The sequence below is a fragment of the Leptodactylus fuscus genome, chromosome 7 (assembly GCF_031893055.1).
Source record: "Leptodactylus fuscus isolate aLepFus1 chromosome 7, aLepFus1.hap2, whole genome shotgun sequence".
NCBI lineage: Eukaryota > Metazoa > Chordata > Amphibia > Anura > Leptodactylidae > Leptodactylus > Leptodactylus fuscus.
The window spans coordinates 1963111-1982150 of record NC_134271.1 but is presented as its reverse complement, the minus strand read 5'-3'; the positions used below and the strand labels follow the sequence as shown (position 1 = coordinate 1982150).

At 50.3% G+C, this 19040-nt stretch overlaps 1 protein-coding gene across 3 annotated transcripts in view; it reads left to right on the top strand.

Annotated features, from left to right (window-relative positions):
• The window catches only part of DGKZ (diacylglycerol kinase zeta), an 85041-nt gene extending 66563 nt beyond the window's left edge, over positions 1-18478 (top strand). For 2 of the 3 annotated variants that reach the window (XM_075280770.1, XM_075280769.1), the window contains exons 23-32: positions 534-613; positions 3265-3334; positions 4807-4847; positions 5130-5419; positions 6613-6641; positions 6730-6773; positions 8291-8411; positions 9160-9196; positions 9943-10042; positions 14287-18478. In XM_075280770.1, the coding sequence (XP_075136871.1) occupies positions 534-613; positions 3265-3334; positions 4807-4847; positions 5130-5419; positions 6613-6641; positions 6730-6773; positions 8291-8411; positions 9160-9196; positions 9943-10042; positions 14287-14403 (929 nt within the window). In that variant the 3' untranslated portion in view covers positions 14404-18478. Of the gene's footprint in view, positions 1-533; positions 614-2671; positions 2717-3264; positions 3335-4806; positions 4848-5129; positions 5420-6612; positions 6642-6729; positions 6774-8290; positions 8412-9159; positions 9197-9942; positions 10043-14286 lie in introns of all 3 variants that reach the window. The other variant, XM_075280768.1, reaches the window with a different exon arrangement.
• Positions 18479-19040: the final 562 nt, after the last annotated feature.

Here is a 19040-nt window from a genome sequence, read left to right as displayed (position 1 = left end):
TTTGAGGGCAGTGTACCCATATGTCTCCTTAAGTGCAGCTGGTCTCTATAGAAGTGTATGGAGCGGCCGGAGGGTAAGTACACATGGCTGAATCTGCTGCGATTATTCCGCCTCTTGTGGTGGATTCTGCTCGAACCTCCTATAGAAGTGGAGACCCTTCAGGTGGCAGCCGGAGGATTTCCATGGCAGAATCCGCTGGGCAAAATCTGCCGTGTGAACTGCCCCTTAGAAGGCAGCAGAGTTCTGCTCCAGCACTGCAGCCGCTTCATTCTCAGAGGTTGCACCCCCACCGACCATGCAGTGATGCAGACAGGAGTGCCCCTTTAAGGCCCTGGGACTATGTTCTAATCTGCTCATTTCTTGGTGTAATAATATAAAGTGAGATGTGCAGCGCTGTAAATGTGTTGTGCCCTTGTTTTGTGCCTCTCCCTCTTCTTTATGCTCCTTTTGTCCCCCCCCGTCCTCTTTTTATCCCCCCGCCTTTCCCTATTTAATTCACTGGCTGTTTCTCTGTTTTATTTTCTTTCTTGCAGCTCTCCCACTGGGAGTTATTGTGGTCCCTGGAGACAGTGATCTTGAGACGTGTCGTGTCCATATACAGCAGCTCCAGGAGGTAAGGACACGCTGTACACACATACTAATCAGCCGGGCATGTACTGTACGCGCAGCTTCTTATTTCTGCCCTTTAGACGGGCACTGCCATGTTGCCATGAAGTCGTGTATAGGAATCCAAGACCTCAAAAATGTTAACTATGTGTCTGCTGCATCCATGGTTGGCAGGGCGCCGTGTGCGGGCATATAATCATCGCCAGCAGGTCAGCGGAGAGCAGCGGCGGCGACATTGCAGCCCTCACAGTCAGTCCTTCCACTACATCCCACACAGTAACCTGCCATGACACCGGACCCCCAGCCCTGACCCAGACCACGTCTCAGCCTCACTATATTGGGGGCTATAAAGCTGCTGCTGTACAAAGGTCCACCTACAACTTACTGTACAACATGAACTATTGGGGTGCCGGCGACTGCGGGATGTTGGCACTGATGCCCATTCATTTCAGTGCCATTCTGTGCATATGTGAGCTGGTGTAGAAGCCCAGCAGAGCTCACCTATATGTATATATATATATATACTGACACTACTACTAGACCTCTGATGTGTCCATGATATCTGGTCTCATCCGTGTGCAGTCCGTCTGACCCTATTGATAGACAAGATGGGTCCGAGCTGCAGACACAGAAAGGACTAGGACCTGCCCTATAGGTAGACATGAATGGGTCTGTATACTCTCTATATACTGTCTGTATACTGATAACCATGTGTATGAAGCCTTACTCTGTGTCACGTACCATCAGGACATGCTAGGAGTTGTAGTTCTGCATTGCTCTGGTTTAGAACAATGATCTGTAGCTTCTGGCTCTCCTGCCATGGAGAAACTACAACCTCCACCATCCCCTGAGTGTCCTGTCATTGTAGGTTGGAATTAGTGCTGGGTCCTGTACCCCATAAGCTCATTAGCACCCCCTGCAGGGCGCTGCCCCGGCCTCTCAGTGCCCACTTGCACATATGTCACTCAGGAGCGCTGCAGGGACGCGCTGACATCATGGAAATAGTTTGTATTGCACATTATTCCAGACTGAGCTGTTTTATGTGGCAGAATCCCAAAACCGCCACTTTATTTCTCCCATCAATCCCCCCTCCCCCCGAGCGCTGAGGTCATCTCAAATGGATTTAGATTTATTTAACTTGGCGCATAATCCCACGCGCTCGACAGGGGACCGGCTGCGGTGACACCTTCTCCTTCACACTGCCGGAAATCCACGTTGAGCGACACCTTACCCCATAGACATCATCACTTGCAAACACCTTTTCCTAAAAAGCAGATTTTTATGGCCTAAAAGAGGAGACTTAGAGGAGCGAGAAGAGAAATGATTGAGGACTCGGCCGCCCGAGGGGAAGATTGGGGTGACCTGCGGGTACCAGACATGGATGGGAAAGGTTATGAGACGGACTCCCCAAAACGGGCACGGACAGATATTGGGTTGTCCGGCCATGAGATAGAGGCCATTCCCCCTCTTGTCATCATCGGGTGCTTAGAGGGGATTTCAGGACCATGATACTGATACTGGCCTATCCATCATTAGTTAGGACCCTCGCTGATCAGCTGTATGAAGCGCTTTCAGCACTTGGGTGAGCCCCACGTCCTCTTCTCAGGTCTGTAATGTCACATGGCCATGCTGCAGTACCAGGTACAACCATTATACAGTGTATGGCGCTATGATTGGTAAGCAGCCGCAGCATTGACGCAGTGACTACAGTCCCTTGAATCAGCTGATCTGTGAGGGTTCTGTGTGCCGGCCCCATCAATCTTATAACAATGACCTCTGTATATAGTGGGAAGGAAGCCATTGACAGACCCTCCTGGCTGCGGCATAACTTTAGGAGGGTACACAACGGTCAGGGAGTTGAGATGCGACAGGCCGGCACCTCATACTTACATAGAGTCTTGGCCGCTCCTTCCAGATGTAGTAGAGCTGAATAAGGTTATGAAACACTTTGCAGGTAAAACGAGCGGCCACAATGCAAGTAAGTAGATGCGATCTCAGCTCTGCTACATCTGCGGATTGTCATATTCACACTGAGGGTTAAGGCAGCGTCACTTTTTGTTCCCAGGATTTTCCCGAGTACCCCACAATCTTGCAGCGTCTTGATCTAAAGGTGTGTGGAGCTACAAGGTGTCGGTTGTGCGCCATGTGTCATAGTGCACCGTGTATATGTGTCATGTGTTATGTTATGTGTCCCTGTACATGTCTGACCCTCTCTGCATGCACCTGATTATATATAGTATAGCCCAGAGCAGCATTCACACTTCTGCTGGTTGCTATACCTGGTGAATGGAATACAAAGTTACACAGAGTCTTAGGGGGTTTTTTTTGTTTTTTTTATCTAGTAAAAGCACCCCCTTGTCCACTGGCTTGGTCTGGTATTGCAGCTCAGTCCTATTCACTTTAAAGTGACTCAGCTGCAATACCAGACAAAGCCTATCAACAAAAGGGCGCCATTGTTGGAAATAAACAGCAGATCTTTGTGTGACCTGGTCCAGGCCTTACGTGTTTGTGGTCGTCTTCCCAATCACCCCAATCGGTTCATGTACCAGAATCTCCTCAGGACTATGGATATTATGGACAAACTGCTGCAGCGCCTCTTGGTGTTCGTTTTCTTGCTGAACAGACATTAATTACTAATGACTTTTTTTTATTATTCAGGAGGATGGAACGAGCAAACCTCAGAGCGTGTCCTCCCAGAAACTGTCCCCAAAATGGTGCTTCTTAGATTGTGAGTATCTCATGTGATAGCAGTCACCTACACAAACCTGGAAGAATCAATAGTCATAAAAGTGTAATAAATCATACGATCTAATCCTTACCTGTACTTATCCTGTATTATTCTCCAGAGCTGCGCTCACTATTCTGCTGGTGCAGTCACTGTGTACATACATTACATTACTTATCCTGTATTATACTCCAGAGCTGCGCTCACTATTCTGCTGGTACAGTCACTGTGTACATACATTACATTACTTATCCTGTATTATACCCCAGAGCTGCGCTCACTATTCTGCTGGTGCAGTCACTGTGTACATACATTACATTACTTATCCTGTATTATACTCCAGAGCTGCGCTCACTATTCTGCTGTTGCATTCACTGTGTACATACATTACATTACTTATCCTGTATTATACTCCAGAGCTGCGCTCACTATTCTGCCGGTACAGTCACTGTGTACATACATTACATTACTTATCCTGTATTATACTCCAGAGCTGTGCTCACTATTCTGCTGGTACAGTCACTGTGTACATACATTACATTACTTATCCTGTATTATACTCCAGAGCTGCGCTCACTATTCTGCTGGTACAGTCACTGTGTACATACATTACATTACTTATCCTGTATTATACCCCAGAGCTGCGCTCACTATTCTGCTGGTGCAGTCACTGTGTACATACATTACATTACATTACTTATCCTGTATTATACCCCAGAGCTGCGCTCACTATTCTGCTGGTACAGTCACTGTGTACATACATTACATTACTTATCCTGTATTATACTCCAGAGCTGCGCTCACTATTCTGCCGGTACAGTCACTGTGTACATACATTACATTACTTATCCTGTATTATACTCCAGAGCTGCGCTCACTATTCTGCTGGTACAGTCACTGTGTACATACATTACATTACTTATCCTGTATTATACTCCAGAGCTGCGCTCACTATTCTGCTGGTACAGTCGCTGTGTACATACATTACATTACTTATCCTGTATTATACCCCAGAGCTGCGCTCACTATTCTGCTGGTGCAGTCACTGTGTACATACATTACATTACTTATCCTGTATTATACCCCAGAGCTGCGCTCACTATTCTGCCGGTACAGTCACTGTGTACATACATTACATTACTTATCCTGTATTACACTCCAGAGCTGCGCTCACTATTCTGCTGGTGCAGTCACTGTGTACATACATTACATTACTTATCCTGTATTATACTCCAGAGCTGCACTCACTATTCTGCTGGTGAAGTCACTGTGTACATACATTACATTACTTATCCTGTATTATACTCCAGAGCTGCGCTCACTATTGTGATACATGTATATAGTGATGTGATATATATATGTGTATATATATATATATATATATATATATATATATATATATATATATTAATATTATGTATTTTCCCTATTTTATGCTTATTAACCTCTTCCTCTCTGCTCTTTTCTTCTTGCAGCCACCACTGCTGATCGTTTCTATAGGATTGACCGAGCTCAGGTAAGTTGCTTTATGTTCTCTCTGTTCGGGGTCTTAGAAGGTTCTTGTACTTGGTTTGGTCTCCGGGTCCATCACTGGCCTTGTTACTCCTGAGTTACATTAGTCAGTGATGTCTCTGGGGTTGGGGCTTTTATATTTTACTGTTTTCAGCTTTTGTATCTTTCCTTGTATCTTCCTTCTATCCTTCTTTGTATCTTTCCTTGTATCTTTCCTTGTATCTTTCCTTCTTTGTATTTTCTTCCTTGTATTTTCTTCCTTGTATCTTTCCTTGTATCTTTCTAGGAGCACTTGAACTATGTGCTGGAGATTTGTCAGGACGAGCTGTACGTCCTGGACCCGGAGCTGATCATTACGCAGTCAGTGGGGACGTCTCCAGCGATGCCGGACTCCAAGGACCCGTCTACAAGCCCAACTAGCCAACATTTCCAGTTTCCACTACAACCATCCTCCTCCTCCTCCTCCTCCCCGCCGCCCTCCCCTGCGGTATCTGAGCCCCAGCAGGGGTGTGAGTGCCGAGGCAGGACGAGTAGTGACAGCTCAGTGTCCAAAATGGAAGTGTCCTCTGGATATAGGTAGGTCGGGGCTCCGTGTATGTGAGTGTATATATATGTCAGGGCTCCGTGTATGTGTGTGTATATATATGTCAGGGCTCCGTGTATGTGTGTGTATATATATGTCAGGGCTCCCTGTATGTGTGTGTGTGTATATATGTATGTCAGGGCTCACTGTATGTGTGTATATATATATAATATATGTCAGGGCTCCATGTATATAAATAATGGGACGGCCCCGGTGCACGGACAGGAAGAGCCGACATCTGTTTCTCATAGAAATGTACAAAGTAAACAGATCGGTGGTGGGATCCATTACACCCACCGGCCGGCCGTAAACCAGAGTGTCTCACCAGGGGTCTGACCTCCTTAGTCATCAGGATGAGCTCGGTTTTCGGGAATCGTCCCGTTGTTTGTTCGCAGCTCTGTTGCACTAGTCAGAAACGTGAGTAAGCGGATTCCCAGCGGGGGAGGGGGTCCATGTCTGTCTGTCATCGCCCGCATACAGATGATTCCAGAATGATATAATAAATATGTGCAGGTGACAACCGCTGCAGCCCCTCCCCCGCCTCAGGCCGGTCCAGGACTGTCTCAGGTCTCGGCAGTGAACACGATAAATCTGAGGCACTTTTTTTTTTGCGGTTTCTATTGTGGCCGTTATCCAGGAACTTGGACAAATCTATTGGAGACATCAGGACACCCATGTCAGGGAGACGCTCAATCCAAATATGTGCCATGCAGGGTCTTCAGAAAGCCTATTGTCTAGTACAGACAATCAGACAAGTGTCCCCCACCCTGGAGGACCCAACACATCCCAGCACTACATTATCTGCCCATTTGGTGTTGAGAACAGTTGTGCAGTGCTCCATTTCACCTGCGGGGGCGCTGTAGTGGAATAGGACACTTAGATCACAGGCGATCACTGGAACCGCTGTGATCAGCTGGTTGGTGTGAGATCCTTCTGTCACCTGTATCTGTGTATATATAAATCTATCACTAGCACACACACCTGTGTGTGTGTGTATATGTATATATATATATATATATATATATATATATATATATATATATATATATATATATATATATATATATATATATATAGTACTTATGAATCTGTATGTGTATATACTGCTGTATCCTCTGTGTATATACGCTATATCTCTATATCTCCACCACTCACTGACACTTCTGTATATTTCGGTCTCTCTTAGTAATGGCAGTATCTCGGACTATAATCCTGGTGAGTGATTTGGTCTTATTTTGCTTTTTTCTTTATTTTCGTTTTTTTTTTTTTATACATTTTACTTTTTTTTCTTTGTAATTTTCAGATGAAATGTTGTTGGAATCTGCAAAAAACGACGACCTCGAAAAGGTACAGAAGCGATTATACAGGGGGGGACATTAGTAATATCAGCCATATATTAAGGAGGGGGGTTGTGCTGAGGCTGGCGGTGCACCTCTGGGGGCAGGTTATATGATATGAGGGGGTCACATTAGTAATATCAGCCATATATTAAGGAGGGGGGTTGTGCTGAGGCCGGGGGTGCACCTCTGGGGGCAGGTTATATGATATGAGGGGGTCACATTAGTAATATCAGCCATATATTAAGGAGGGGGGTTGTGCTGAGGCCGGGGGTGCACCTCTGGGGGCAGGTTATATGATATGAGGGGGTCACATTAGTAATATCAGCCATATATTAAGGAGGGGGGTTGTGCTGAGGCCGGGGGTGCACCTCTGGGGGCAGGTTATATGATATGAGGGGGTCACATTAGTAATATCAGCCATATATTAAGGAGGGGGGTTGTGCTGAGGCCGGCGGTGCACCTCTGGGGGCAGGTTATATGATATGAGGGGGTCACATTAGTAATATCAGCCATATATTAAGGAGGGGGGTTGTGCTGAGGCCGGCGGTGCACCTCTGGGGGCAGGTTATATGATATGAGGGGGTCACATTAGTAATATCAGCCATATATTAAGGAGGGGGGTTGTGCTGAGGCCGGGGGTGCACCTCTGGGGGCAGGTTATATGATATGAGGGGGTCACATTAGTAATATCAGCCATATATTAAGGAGGGGGGTTGTGCTGAGGCCGGCGGTGCACCTCTGGGGGCAGGTTATATGATATGAGGGGGTCACATTAGTAATATCAGCCATATATTAAGGAGGGGGGTTGTGCTGAGGCCGGGGGTGCCCCTCTGGGGGCAGGTTATATGATATGAGGGGGTCACATTAGTAATATCAGCCATATATTAAGGAGGGGGGTTGTGCAGAGGCCGGGGGTGCCCCTCTGGGGGCAGGTTATATGATATGAGGGGGTCACATTAGTAATATCAGCCATATATTGAGGGGGTTGTGCTGAGGCCGGGGGTGCCCCTCTGGGGGCAGGTTATATGATATGAGGGGGTCACATTAGTAATATCAGCCATATATTAAGGAGGGGGGTTGTGCAGAGGCCGGGGGTGCACCTCTGGGGGCAGGTTATATGATATGAGGGGGTCACATTAGTAATATCAGCCATATATTAAGGAGGGGGGTTGTGCTGAGGCCGGGGGTGCACCTCTGGGGGCAGGTTATATGATATGAGGGGGTCACATTAGTAATATCAGCCATATATTAAGGAGGGGGTTGTGCTGAGGCCGGCGGTGCACCTCTGGGGGCAGGTTATATGATATGAGGGGGTCACATTAGTAATATCAGCCATATATTGAGGGGGTTGTGCTGAGGCCGGGGGTGCCCCTCTGGGGGCAGGTTATATGATATGAGGGGGTCACATTAGTAATATCAGCCATATATTAAGGAGGGGTTGTGCAGAGGCCGGGGGTGCACCTCTGGGGGACAGTATATGCTGTGGACATGACGTTCTTCTTCTTTCCATCTCTTTGGCTTTAGTTCAGAGACGCCCATCGCGCAGGCGGTAACCTGACTCAGAGGGACCTGGGCGGCCGCACGCTCTTACATCACGCCATAAACGCCGGCAGCAAAGAGATTGTCCGATATATTATAGAGAACGGTGAGTGTCTCCGGGGACAGAGATAGCAGCGCACTCCTATGGAGATGACTTGTGGTCGTACGAGAGTCTGCGGCCTCGAGAACATCCCTGAGCTGCCCCAATAATCTCCCGATCGCCGCAGGCCTGACTGTAACCCCCGACAGTCCCTGTAGTATCTGCACAAGCCCTCTAAGGGGAGCTCTCCTATTGTATAGATCATGGAAGGGTTTGCCATTTACTTACATAGTCTGGCGCCACCTGGTGTCCAGTCTGTATAGCGATGTGCATGTCCACCAATGAGATGAATGCTGGTGGTCACACGTGCTCAGTTACTTGCAGCAGGATCGGGGGAGGGGGGGGGAATACGGGAGCAAGATAGGAGGGCAAGGGATTTTTTTAATGCTAGAAATGCTGAAAATTAGTGTTAGGACATTTCTTACAGATTCAGCTAATAAGTGTCCTATAATAGTCCTATAGTGTCAGCGCTATAAGTGACGGGTGGCGGCATTATATAGGTGAAGGCTCTGACACGCGCACTACTTACCTGCCAGTTATGTAGAATAACCAGAACCCCCACAATCTGCCGCTTTACAACCTCCGCCATGTACATTGTCACACAGTCCTCAGCAGTGACGTGACCTTGGCCTAAACCAGACCCCCCCATCCCCCCTCCGTCACTGACTCCGCCTCTCTTTGTTCCACTCGCTGTAATATTAACCAGTCGTCTCCTGCCATAACTTTGCACTTTTTTTTTCTTCCCCATGTCCAGCTCCGTCTGAGATCTTGGATGTTGCTGAGCTGAAGAAGTAAGTCTGAGAGCCGAGTGCCAAGAATCGTGTGTGTCGGGGGGAGTCGCGAGGGGTGTCGGGGGGAGTCGTGAGAGGTGTCGGGGGGAGTCGCAACGTTACAGGCATTAATGTCAGAAGTGACTTAATAGGGGAATCTGGAAAAATGCAATAAACTGAGGTCCCTTGTAGATGATTCCGAAATATTCCCCCTTTTCATGACCTACAAGCAGGAGGGTCTGTGGTGACCCAGAAATCACAGGATTCCTGGGAAACCAGAAAGTGACCTTTCACCTCTGCGGCTGCGTGTTGGATCTCCAGAGAAAAGGGGGTTTATACCACTAAAAGTCGTTTTAAAGGGAACCTTTCACCACCTTTAATGCCCCCCCCCCCTTCACTGATTCCTGCACACTTGGAATTTCTCTCTCCCCCCCCCCCCCCCCATTTCCAAGCAATCATATCAGTTAGTTTCAGCTGCCAATATGCTAATTAGGCTCTGCTCCAGCCCGGGACCGCCCACCTGACAGTAGGGAATCTAATCAGCATATTGGCTGGTGAAACGCAACTGATTGCTCAGGAATGGCGGGGGCTAGAGAATACATTCCAGAGGAGCGGGGACTGATGCAAAAAGTTACATTTGGTGATAGGTCCCCTTTAAGTGGCTTCAGTGAGGACATCCCCGGCTTGTGTGCGCTGTTGGGGCCCGGGGGTCCAGGATGATTCGGGACGTTTGGTGATTAGAGGTTTGTTCTTTCTTTGTCTTTCAGCGGGGAGACCGGTCTGCACCTCGCGGCGTCTTTACGTCAGCGCACCATCTGTCATTACATCGTGGAGGCCGGGGCATCGCTCATGAAAACAGACCTGCAGGTAAGGGTTAAATGTACAGGTGCGGCCTCACTGGAATGTCAGGGGGGAGGGGAGCGCTGCGAGGTCTGTATAATGCCTGATAGTGGGGACAACCAAAGGGTTAATGTTTCCCCATATTATTATCTGCACCTTATTTCATGGCAGGTTTGGCCTCTTTGGTGGTTTTTTCAGCGCCGGTGACCCGGGGTCTGGGGTCTCATTACAGGAAAAAAGGCAGAAAACCCTGAAGGAAAAACCGTGTGAATACAAATCTGAAAAAACAAAAATGTTTTTTTGTTTTTTTTTATAATGTAGATTGTGAGCCCCACATAGAGCTCACAATGTACATTTTTCCCTATCAGTATGTCTTTGGAATATGGGATGGAAATCCATGCAAACACGGGGAGAACATACAAACTCCATGCAGATGGTTTTTTGCCCTTGGCGGGATTTGAACACCAGGACTCCAGTGCTGCAAGGCTGCAGTGCTAACCACTGAGCCACCGTGTGGCCCCTAAAACAAAAAAAAAAAAATGTTTTGTGCTACTTCTGACCTTACCTGGAACCCTGTGCCCTTACTTGTGCCCCCTCCTGGCCATACCTGTGACCTCTGACCTTACTTGTGCCCCCTCCTGGCCATACCTGTGACCTCTGACCTTACTTGTGCCCCCTCCTGGCCTTACCTGTGACCTCTGACCTTACTTGTGGCCCCTCCTGGCCATACCTGTGACCTCTGACCTTACTTGTGCCCCCTCCTGGCCATACCTGTGACCTCTGACCTTACTTGTGCCCCCTCCTGGCCATACCTGTGACCTCTGACCTTACTTGTGCCCCCTCCTGGCCATACCTGTGACCTCTGACCTTACTTGTGCCCCCTCCTGGCCATACCTGTGACCCTCTGACCTTACTTGTGCCCCCTCCTGGCCGTACCTGTGACCCTCTGACCTTACTTGTGCCCCCTCCTGGCCGTACCTGTGACCCTCTGACCTTACTTGTGCCCCCTCCTGGCCGTACCTGTGACCCTCTGACCTTACTTGTGCCCCCTCCTGGCCGTACCTGTGACCCTCTGACCTTACTTGTGCCCCCTCCTGGCCGTACCTGTGACCCTCTGACCTTACTTGTGCCCCCTCCTGGCCGTACCTGTGACCCTCTGACCTTACTTGTGCCCCCTCCTGGCCGTACCTGTGACCCTCTGACCTTACTTGTGCCCCCTCCTGGCCGTACCTGTGATCCTCTGACCTTACTTGGCCCCTCCCAGCCTTACCTGTGACCCTGTGACCTTACTTGTGCCCCCTCCTGGCCTTACCTGGCCCCCTCCCAGCCTTACCTGTGACCTTACTTGTGCCCCCTCCTGGCCGTACCTCTGACCTTAGTTGTGCCCCCTCCCAGCCTTACCTGTGACCCTCTGACCTTAGTTGTGCCCCCTCCCAGCCTTACCTGTGACCCTCTGACCTTACTTGTGCCCCCTCCTGGCCGTACCTCTGACCTTAGTTGTGCCCCCTCCCAGCCTTACCTGTGACCCTCTGACCTTAGTTGTGCCCCCTCCTGGCCGTACCTGTGACCCTCTGACCTTACTTGTGCCCCCTCCTGGCCGTACCTGTGACCCTCTGACCTTACTTGTGCCCCCTCCTGGCCGTACCTGTGACCCTCTGACCTTACTTGTGCCCCCTCCTGGCCGTACCTGTGACCCTCTGACCTTACTTGTGCCCCCTCCTGGCCGTACCTGTGACCCTCTGACCTTACTTGTGCCCCCTCCTGGCCGTACCTGTGACCCTCTGACCTTACTTGTGCCCCCTCCTGGCCGTACCTGTGACCCTCTGACCTTACTTGTGCCCCCTCCTGGCCGTACCTGTGACCCTCTGACCTTACTTGTGCCCCCTCCTGGCCGTACCTGTGACCCTCTGACCTTACTTGTGCCCCCTCCTGGCCGTACCTGTGACCCTCTGACCTTACTTGTGCCCCCTCCTGGCCGTACCTGTGACCCTCTGACCTTACTTGGCCCCTCCCAGCCTTACCTGTGACCCTGTGACCTTACTTGTGCCCCCTCCTGGCCTTACCTGGCCCCCTCCCAGCCTTACCTGTGACCCTGTGACCTTACTTGTGCCCCCTCCTGGCCGTACCTCTGACCTTAGTTGTGCCCCCTCCCAGCCTTACCTGTGACCCTCTGACCTTAGTTGTGCCCCCTCCTGGCCGTACCTGTGACCCTCTGACCTTACTTGGCCCCCTCCCAGCCTTACCTGTGACCATGTGACCTTAGTTGTGCCCCCTCCTGGCCGTACCTGTGACCCTCTGACCTTACTTGTGCCCCCCTTCCTTTTCTCCATGACCCCCTTCCCCTCTACTAGCGCTGTGACAGCTGCAGATACAGAGGCGAGTGGTGGGAATGCCAGGGGTGTAAAGCAGACGGGGAGGGGGTACGAGGAGCGGGAATTGTTTAGCAGAGGGGTTAGGACAGAAGCTGAGGAATTCCAGACAGCTGCTGCAGCCTCACTGCCCCCCCCCCATATTGCCCCCTCCCCTGCAGGTTTAATGTACATTCCTTGCGCAGGCTGGTACTGGGCCGCTCGCTCGCTCAGACCTACTTACTGACTTCTCCGCAGGATGTTACGTTAATATCTCCTGGCACCAGTTAACCCCTGAGTGTCTGTGAGTGTCGGTACGTGGGGGGGGGGGGGGTTTAGTCACTATTATATCACTATATTCTATCCTTACTATCTGACAGCTGATGCAAGTGGCAGCACTTAGAGGGATTGTCCAGGACTGTGATATTGAGCTCTAGTCCTCTTCTCAGGCCGGTGACATTAGATTCATTGGTCACATGACCTGATCACTGCTCAGTCCCATTGAAATCAATCAGGCTGACCTGCAATACCAGTCCCCGCCACAATACTGTGTGCGGCGCTGCACTTAGTAAGTAGTGAAGAGGCCGCAGTAATCTGTATCCTAATCCCTGACAACCCCTCCTGACACTACACACAAGACACCTCCCGAAATATATGATAACCCCCCCCCCCCCCCCTAAGAACGACTAGACACACGTAGATCCTAAAATACCCAAAGCTCCAAATCCCACGAGAGGGAGCCCCGGAGCACGGTGTGTGATGAGTGTGTGGACTGCGGAGCTCCCTCTTGTTGGGGCTGATTCACGAAGTCGGGGGCCACTTCTCATTAATATCCCCCAACATGGCGGGTCCTGAGATGAATCCTGTTCTGAGTCCCCGTCAGGATGGATCAAACAAGAAGTCTGGGCTGAGTCCTCAGTGGCGGCAGGGTGACTCTGCGCAGCGCTCCGCTGTCCTCTCCCCTGGATATTCTGAGGGCTGTTCTGTGTCCTCACGTCAGGGTGACGGCGTCCTCTATGTTACTGGAGGCGCTCAGGGTTATATTAGGGACTATATTAGGGCTGCACCTCCCATCCTGACCGGGGGCCCCCTAATGTTGGACCCGAAATCAGGACGGGAATTACAACTGTAATATGAACATGCAGCAGAGCCGACTATGTATATCACAAGCCATAGGGCTCAGACGGACGTTATATGGCCATAGAGTCCCTGCACGTCCCGTCCTGAGCAGTAGGGATTAATCCGGAGGGATGAGGCCTTATTACATGGACCGTGTTAAGCCGAGTTCACACAGAGGTTTTTGGACCAGATTTTGACACAGGAATCCGCCTCAGAATCTGCTCCAAAAAACGCCTCCCGCGTCTAGCCGCGACTGGATGCTGGGGCACTAGTGAAGTGAACGGCCCCCGCTGAAGTCAATGGGGGGCGATTTTTGGAGACGGATTCTGAGGTGGAGTCCACGTCAAAATCTGGACCAAAAATCTCAGTGTGAAGTCAGCTTTAGGGTCACAAGTCCTGTCCTGACCGCTGGTCTAATGAGCCAATCTCGCAGCATCGTGGAGATCTGCTCGGTCGGGTCACGACACCTGTGACTTAGGAAGACTCCGGGATTACTGAGCCACTGGAGGAGATTGATGAGCCTTGTGCTGTGCGGGGTCTCATGGTAACATGGCGCAGGCCTCATTACTGAAATCTGGGCCAAATCCAGTGTAAAGGCAGATAAATCTGACGCCCCGCCCATCACACCATAACCACACCCACTTTAGAGGGGGTAACAACTTGGGTTGCAAGTGTGGTAGTGACGAGCATGAAGTGCCCCCCATACGGCAGGTTGTGCCCCATCTGTTGGGGCAGTGATGTGAATGTCAATATTTCTGCCATGGTGCAAATATCTCAAACCCTAAACCTCTGCCTCTATTTCAGGGAGACACTCCAAAAAATCGTGCCGAGAAAGCGAAGGACTCGGAGCTGGCGGCTTATCTGGAGAACAGGCAGCACTATCAGATGATCCAGAGAGAGGACCAGGAAACGGCCGTGTAACAAGAATCTCCTTCCCCACAAAGACTCTTCATACTAAATCCTAAACTTCCTTCTCACCTGTCCTGGGGGACAAGCCGCACCTTTCTGCTCCTCCTCTGTCTTACAAGAAGCCTTACAGTAGTACGTGGCACCTTCTCCAACCACTAGCTTCTTATCAACAACTACTCCCATGTGGAGACCTCTCCTACCTGTTATACGATGCTGCCCTGACCACACGAGGAGCAGGGTCGGAGCTGTGGACGACCTCCAGAGACGAGGACTCTACCACTTACCTTATTCCACCCATTCTTGATGTGCTTCCATCTTAGAATCTTCCTCCTTTAGTGACCTACTCACTGTGCTTGGCTCCCACCTTAGCTGTATTTTTGTATTCGCTTGTGTCAGGCTCTTGGGTGGCGCTGCCCCGATTTATGGCCTGTAGCTTGTGGGTGAGGCTGTGCTGAATTATTGCCCGTAGCTCCTGGGCAATGCTGACCTGGTTTACGGCCATTAGGTCATGGGCGGTGGTGTCGTGAATTACGGGCCTGTATCTCATGGGCGGTGCTCTCCTAATTTACAGCCCATAGCTCATGGGTGGTGCAGCCCTGATTTATGGCTCGTGGGCAGTGCTGTCCTGATTTACGGCCAGTAGGTCATGGGCGGTGCTGTCTTGATTTATGACCGTTGCTCGTGGGCAGTGCTGTCCTGATTTACGGCCTGTACTTCGTGGGTGGTGCTGTCCTGATTTACGGCCTGTACTTCGTGGGTGGTGCTGTCCTGATTTATGGCCCGTTGCTCGTGGGCGGTGCTGTCCTGATTTATGGCCGTTGCTCGTGGGCGGTGCTGTCCTGATTTACGGCCTGTACTTCGTGGGTGGTGCTGTCCTGATTTACGGCCTGTACTTCGTGGGTGGTGCTGTCCTGATTTACGGCCTGTACTTCGTGGGTGGTGCTGTCCTGATTTACGGCCTGTACTTCGTGGGTGGTGCTGTCCTGATTTATGGCCCGTTGCTCGTGGGCGGTGCTGTCCTGATTTATGGCCGTTGCTCGTGGGCGGTGCTGTCCTGATTTATGGCCGTTGCTCGTGGGCGGTGCTGTCCTGATTTATGGCCGTTGCTCGTGGGTGGTGCTGTCCTGATTTACGGCCTGTACTTCGTGGGTGGTGCTGTCCTGATTTACGGCCTGTACTTCGTGGGCGGTGCTGTCCTGATTTACGGCCTGTACTTCGTGGGTGGTGCTGTCCTGATTTATGGCCCGTTGCTCGTGGGCGGTGCTGTCCTGATTTACGGCCTGTACTTCGTGGGTGGTGCTGTCCTGATTTACGGCCTGTACTTCGTGGGTGGTGCTGTCCTGATTTACGGCCTGTACTTCGTGGGTGGTGCTGTCCTGATTTACGGCCTGTACTTCGTGGGTGGTGCTGTCCTGATTTACGGCCTGTACTTCGTGGGTGGTGCTGTCCTGATTTACGGCCTGTACTTCGTGGGCAGTGCCGCCCTGATTTACTGCCCATACTTTGTGAGCGCCCTGTTTATTTCTGAGGGTGTAAGACTCTGTGTGCTGACTGCCCTTCTCGGATCTCCTCGGGCACACGACTGCCCTGATCTTGCACATATGGTCTCCACGGCTGGGGTTAGTTTACATTCGTTCTCGATGTTCACCTCTGGCGTCATTTTTTGTGTAAAGATATTTCTGTTTTATTTTTTGTATCATCATTTTTTAATCCTGATTCTTGGCGTGCCGTGTATATAGAGGGGCCCGTAGGCTGTATATACACATGTAGTAAAGCGACCTGCCTGTCCGAAGCCTCTACACGTAGATATTATTTATGGATCTGGTGTCTGTAGATGTGACTTCCCGCCCGCCGGGGTAGCTTGTTGGGTTTTTGTACATATAGCGTGCGCCTCGTTCATGTCCAGGGTGTTATTCAAGTGTTTACACTGGATCGTAACGTCTCATGGTGAAGCCATTTCATGTGTTCAGCGTAACCTGCCAGTATCTGTCTCTTGGCCCTGGTTCATTTCAGCCATTTTGCTTACGGCAGCCATCTTGAAGCCATTTCTGTTGGGTGGTCAGATGGGGCGTGACTATGGAGCTTCACAAGATGGCTGCCCCGCATACACGTGGGTTATCCGTTCACTATCTGCCATCTTGTGTGATTTTACTTGTTTTATTTAACTTATTGCCTGTCAGGTTTTTATTTTCTTATCAATGTTTTAATTTGTCATTTTTTTTACTAAGATTAGAGCGAAATCCTCCGACCACGGAACGGCGCGTGTACGCGCACGGCGCTCGCCGCCTCAATATGATGGACTTTTACACAAACGCTGTTGCTCGACAATCAAAGATAAATTTTTCTGGGCCTTTTGCCCAAGATCTCCAGTGTCACGTAAGGATCTGTATACAACCCGGATTGCGGCATTTGTTCGCAACTCGTCCTCCGTCCTCCGCACTTTACTGTTAGAAGGTCCAGTGAACTCCAAGCAATATGTCTGCCGCCCCGCAGAACAACCAAGTGCATTGAAACCTGAATGTTTAATGTCTAATGAGCAGGAAAGCAGACGCAGGTCACATGACCGCCGCGCACCGCCACCGCCTCATCACTGTGTAGGTTTGTGAGAAGCGTCCATGTGGGGCTGGTGTAGGAACTGGCGCAAAGAAGTGGTGTTGCCCATAGCAACTGGTTAGATCCCTTCTGATTGGTTGCCAAATGTAGGCCTCATGCGGAAATCTAGTGCAGTTGCTAAGGGAAGATTGGCCCATAGCAACCAGTTCTGACTTGGTAGAGGAGCGGTGATTGGTTGCTATGGGCTCCGCCTTCTTTGCATCGTTTCGGCGCAGTATGGCGGTCAGTGACCAAGTCTGAGAGAAATATAATCATTGATAAAGGTAAATCTATATATTAATATATCGCTATAAACCGTATTGTATGTCCGAGAGGAATCTCCCCGCCTCACGTATCTTACATATCAGGTTCCGGGGTTATCGCCCAGATGTCGTCGTATTCTCGTGCACCCGCTACTCACGCCGGACTGAGGAGCCATTTTGTGGGGAGTCACAAACACTTGTATTCCTTTGACTAATGCTCAAAATGGCGGAGACTGTCACCTGTACCGAAAAGGGACATAAATACACCACGGGGGGAGGGGGGCTGGCTGGTGGGGGCTGCACCTAATTTATTATCTCCCACCAGGCCAAACACCTGATATATGAACCCCCCCCCACCTCCAGGCGGTGCACGTAATATATTATTCTCCCTCTCCACCACCACAAGGCTGTGCACCCAATATATGATTCCCCCAACAAGGCTGTGCACCCAATATATGATTCCCCCAACAAGGCTGTGCACCCAATATATGATTCCCCCAACAAGGCTGTGCACCAAATATATGATTCCCCCAACAAGGCTGTGCACCAAATATATGGTCCCGCACCAAGCTGTGCACATAATACATGGACGTCTCCTCGCTAGACCATGCACTTTTGATAGGAGCCCCCACCAGGCAATGCACATAATATATGAACCCCCTCCCCCCGCCAGGCCATGCACCTGGAGTCTACACCAGTTATACATCAGGTAAATGATGTCACCCTGTCACAGACCCCCCGCCCCCCATCCCAGGGTTGCAATTCTTTGGTGCATAATAATGATAAATCTGCCCGATAATTTGCGTTGTGTGATGTTAACGTGACCCACAATATGGCGGCCTCCACCCAGCGGGGCAGCGGGTCCACTATAAGTCCCGATGTCGGGCAGACGAAGCACAGAATCGCTGTTTTTCTGTATTGTGAGGTGTTAACCCTTTACTGTTACAGCCATTTTAGTTTCTCAGGGTGCGGGATGGGGGGGGTGTTCGCATTGCGCCCCTGTCCCTCCCCCTCTCCTCTCCTCACCACCGTGTGTGTGCAATACTGGGTTTCTGTATCAGAACATGTGTGTGACCTCTGTTTATATAGCAGTCGTGTTAGTGATTGTCGCACTCTCGTCACCATTACGCTCACGTGGTGTTCGCCTCCGCTCTCTGCCCGGGGAGTCGGCGAAACACTTGTCACAACTATGTCTTGTTTTCTTGCCATTGAAATAAAATATTTACATATTAACCTTCCGGGCCGTTGCTTCTTGTTGACTTCTTATTTGTGTTGGGTCTGGGGCCCTGCCTGAGGCTGCTGCTTTACTGCTCTGAAGAAACAAACGTTGCGTCCTGTGATGTTGCGGCTAAAGCTGCAGCAGGTGATCGCTCCATGATCGGCCCCATTGGATGAGGCATCTCAGCCCCGCAATGGAAACTACAGAAGAAAGCGCCTCCAGTGTTCTGCCACAGGTTCCTCCGGGGAAGGTTCTCTGGACTGATTTTGGGCTTTTGGATTCCACCTCGAGACTCGAGATCACCTGAAAATGCCGGCCGGATCTTCCTCCTGTTACGGAGTAGCCGCATTGACTTCCTTGTTAAGGATGCAGAAAAAACAAAACCTCCTTCTCGATTCTGCAACTGCCGCAGCTCAGGACGTCGCGGGAATGAACCTAGACACTGATTTGGCTTCTGTTTGAAAGGTTTTGTAGTAAATGGTGACTGTAGGTTCTGCCCCAAGTCATCCATAAGATTCTGCTCACTGGCATGGCTGTGAGTGAACTGGGACACAAAGGGGGATAGTTGTGTACCC